At 55.1% G+C, this 3,201-nt stretch overlaps 1 protein-coding gene across 2 annotated transcripts; it reads right to left on the minus strand.

Annotated features, from left to right (window-relative positions):
• Positions 1–487: 487 nt before the first annotated feature.
• On the minus strand, positions 488–2,160 carry Upk2 (uroplakin 2). Of its 2 annotated transcripts, none has more exons than XM_041638331.1 (5): positions 2,085–2,160; positions 1,565–1,696; positions 1,329–1,467; positions 1,036–1,106; positions 488–735 (listed from the first exon to the last, which is right to left on the minus strand). In XM_041638331.1, the coding sequence occupies exons 1-5, from the start codon at positions 2,158–2,160 to the stop codon at positions 599–601; spliced, it is 555 nt and encodes a 184-aa protein (XP_041494265.1). In that variant the 3' UTR covers positions 488–598. The 2 variants fall into 2 exon arrangements, with proteins under 2 accessions (XP_041494265.1, XP_041494266.1); XM_041638332.1 differs by having other exon boundaries at positions 488–731; positions 1,032–1,106.
• Between the last annotated feature and the right edge of the window lie 1,041 nt (positions 2,161–3,201).

Below are 3,201 nucleotides of genomic sequence, written 5' to 3' on the forward strand. Positions count from 1 at the left end.
GTAGCATGTTCTTCACCCATGCTTCAAATTCAGTGCCTGTCCTGTTCTCGTGTTTTCTCCACTACTTCACCCAGCTCTATCAGCTTCTTCGCCACGAGCCCATGTGGTGGCCAGCCTCTCCCCTCTGGGCCAGCCCGGAGTCCTGCTTGGGCGACCTGCAGGGTGCAAAACTCACAGCCAGGTCTGGGACTTGGTGCTCTCTCCTCACTGTCTGTCATTCCCTTCTTCCTTGCTTGCCTCCCTCCTGGGAAAGTCATCCTGGGACTTGGGGCTAGAGAAACTGACAGACATCTGTCAGTGACATTGGTACCATAAGATGTGCATAAGGGGAACTCACCAAAGGGAAACTCACACAGACGTGGTGGGCCAGCTTTTATTGTGAGAACTAAGCCCACGGAAGAGGAAAATCAGCTCTCACAGGATGGCAATGAGGGCATGGCAGGGAGTGTTGGAAGGCTGAGCGGGGAGAGGGACCCTTAGGAAAGGACTTAGTGGAGGGAGGCAGGGAGAGGGAAGAGAAGGCACCGGAGAAAACCAGTTGAATCCTGGGAAAAGGCAGGCTGGACTTGGAGGAGCCTGTGCTGCAGGAGAGCCCTCCTCATTTTCGGGCACCCAGGCCCAGGGCAATGACGAGGCCCACGACCAACAGGAACATCGCCACAGACAGGAGCACTGTGATGACTACCATGCCGCCCGTCCGGGCCATTCCCAACTCGATAGATTCCATATTCCTTCCTGTCAGAAGAGAAAACCTTAGTGGGTTGGAGGGGTCCCTAGCAGGGCTCACAGCTTAGCCTGGCCAGCCAACCAGCCAGCAGGGCAGCAACAGCTATGGCCTCTCCCAGCAACCCCTAGGGGTCACCAAGGAGATTTTCCTAGAGCACCGTTCCTCCTCACTATAGCTCAGCAGATGGGTGAACAGGAGGTGGCCAGAGAGAGTGAGAGTCCTCTGAAAACAGCCTGCTCTAGGGGATAAAGCCCAGCGCTCAGGTGTGTAGACGCTTGAGATGTGAGAGGGGTAGGCATTTGACTTACGAGGAAGCGTAGACATCGGGGTTTCTGGGCTGGACTCGGTGGTCGTCCCCTTCTGCACCCGGTAGGAAATGCTTTAGAGGTGGGAGTTGGGAGAAAGCAGAGATCCCGGTAGGAATCTGGCATTTGCGAGGAGCGGTTCCAGCCCTCATCTCCATAGTTATGCCCCCCCCAACTGCGCCCTCCTGGGGTGGAGGCTCACATTCTGTACCCTTTAGCTGTGCCCTCTTCCTCATGCTTACCAGCATCCCCCAGCTTCTCTTTCTGTGTCCCACATGTGTGTATCTGGTACCTACTAGTATTTAGTTCCTGGGGTTAGGTTTGTCACTTGATATGCGCTGAGCCGCGTGACGGTGAAGCCAGCCCCACTGTCCACCACGTTCACCAGCTCCCTGCGCCCACGGCATGGAGGCACCACGAACACTGATTCCACCACTAAGGGAAAATAGGAGCGAAAGGCAGGGTCGAGTGTCTAGCAGTGCCATGGAGAACGGGTTAACGGGGAAGACGAAACAGGTACCGGGAAGCCGACCTTTGCTGTCGTTGGCTCTCCGGACCGTCAGTGTGGCATTACCTCCCGTGAGGTGACATGGGGGCAAGGCAACTAGCAAGCTTTCTGTTAGCGCCGGAGACAGCAGCCCAGAGAGGCTTGAGATGTTGAAGTCTGTTGGAGAGTCAGGAGGGAATGCAGATGGAGTTAGACTCACTCTCAACTCAGATCATTTACAAAGGGCGCAGTCAGGACAGGCCCTTGTGACTCTGACCACCAGATGGCAGGCTTGAGCTGCAAATGGTGGATACGCTGAGCCGCCAGGGAGACGGACTAGACTCTAGCAGCCAGTCAGTTCCCAACCTCACCCACCCAGGCAAACTGCGGATTCTTCTCTACTCCTGGGTCAGGAAGAAGCCTAGGAATTTGTCAGCGGCTCACTACCATCGCTAGTCCTCAACCCCAGCCAGCTACGAGTGCTACGAGTTTGAGAGTCCTGGAAGATACAGTGCACCCTGTCTAGAGCTCTAAAACCCTCCTCACTCCCCCCAGAAACAGAGACCTGCAGTCCCCGGAGCCAGGACAGTCAGGAGACCCAGAAACAAGGGCAAGGTCTGGACAGGCAGCGTGGAGGTCATACTGCGCCGAGAGCTGGATCCTGGATCGAGCTGGGGCTTCCTGAGGCCAATGAGGCCCTGCCCCAGGGTGGCTGATTTTGTCTTGGGGTAGGAGGGGCTGCAGGGTGGGAATCCAGTCCAACTTGCCTGTCAGACACTGTAGCCTCAGGGAGGGCACCCAGACAGGTTTTTCAGGATTGGGAGTAGGCCCTCAGGCCCAAAAGGGGATGCCCTGGCTGGGTCCTGGCTGCTTAGCTAGCTGCAGGGGAGGATGACTCCTTCTCTGAGAACTTCCAAGTCTGAAGCAGAGTTCCTCTATGTGTGTCTACAGCCGTGATAGGGGCTGCTTCTCCCCAAGGAGGTAAGGATCTTTCTAGGAGGGCCATGATTCTGAAGTTGCCCTGGTTTGTAGGGAAAACCCCAAGGATCGAAATGGCTCTGGTTAGTAAGAAGGGAAGAGAGGGAGATTGGTTGTTCAGGGTGGGGATAGCAGAACCAGAGTTCCTAGTGTTGACTCTGGCCCAAGACAAGTTGAGGGTGTCAGTGGGAATCTTCCGATTTCACCAGAGGGTGGGGACAAAGGAGGTGAGAGACAGCTTCCAAGGAGGTCGATGTTGAAGTCCAGCACAGATGTCGGGCTCTGGTGTAGACACAGATAGACTTGGGCAGCAAACATTGGTTCCGCTGGTGGAGAATAAAGAAGAAAAATCTCAGGAAACAAGAGACAGGCAGATCCTGAGTTCCAGGCCAGCCTGGGCTACACAGTGAGACCCTGTCTCAAGTCAAGCAGGGTATAGTGGTGCACACCTTAATCCCAGCACTCTGGAGGCAGAGGCAGGTGGATCTCTGAGTTTGAGGCCAGCCTGGTCTACGGAGTGAGTTCCAGGACAGCCAGGACTACGCAAAGAAATCTTGTCTCGAGAAAAGAAAAACCAAACAAAAATCAGGGCTGGAGAGATGGCTCAGTGGTTAAGAGAACTCAGTATTCTCCTAGGGGACGGAGTTCAATTCCCAGCACCCACATGACTGTTCACAACTGTCTGTAGCTTCAAGATCTGACAC

The sequence above is a fragment of the Microtus oregoni genome, unplaced genomic scaffold, assembly GCF_018167655.1.
Source record: "Microtus oregoni isolate MIOR12 unplaced genomic scaffold, Mior012 000055F_ref0000237, whole genome shotgun sequence".
NCBI classification, from domain to species: Eukaryota; Metazoa; Chordata; class Mammalia; order Rodentia; family Cricetidae; genus Microtus; species Microtus oregoni.

Excerpts from the sequence above, each read along its gene's own strand:
- Upk2 (XM_041638331.1), bottom strand. The coding sequence starts at position 2,160 with ATGACCTCCACGCTGCCTGTCCAGACCTTGCCCTTGTTTCTGGGTCTC. Across the intron at positions 1,107-1,328 it reads ACCCCAGGAACTAAATACTA|CATTTCCTACCGGGTGCAGA; the intron begins GTAGGTACCAGA and ends CCACCTCTAAAG. Across the intron at positions 736-1,035 it reads CCCGATGTCTACGCTTCCTC|GAAGGAATATGGAATCTATC; the intron begins GTAAGTCAAATG and ends CTCTTCTGACAG.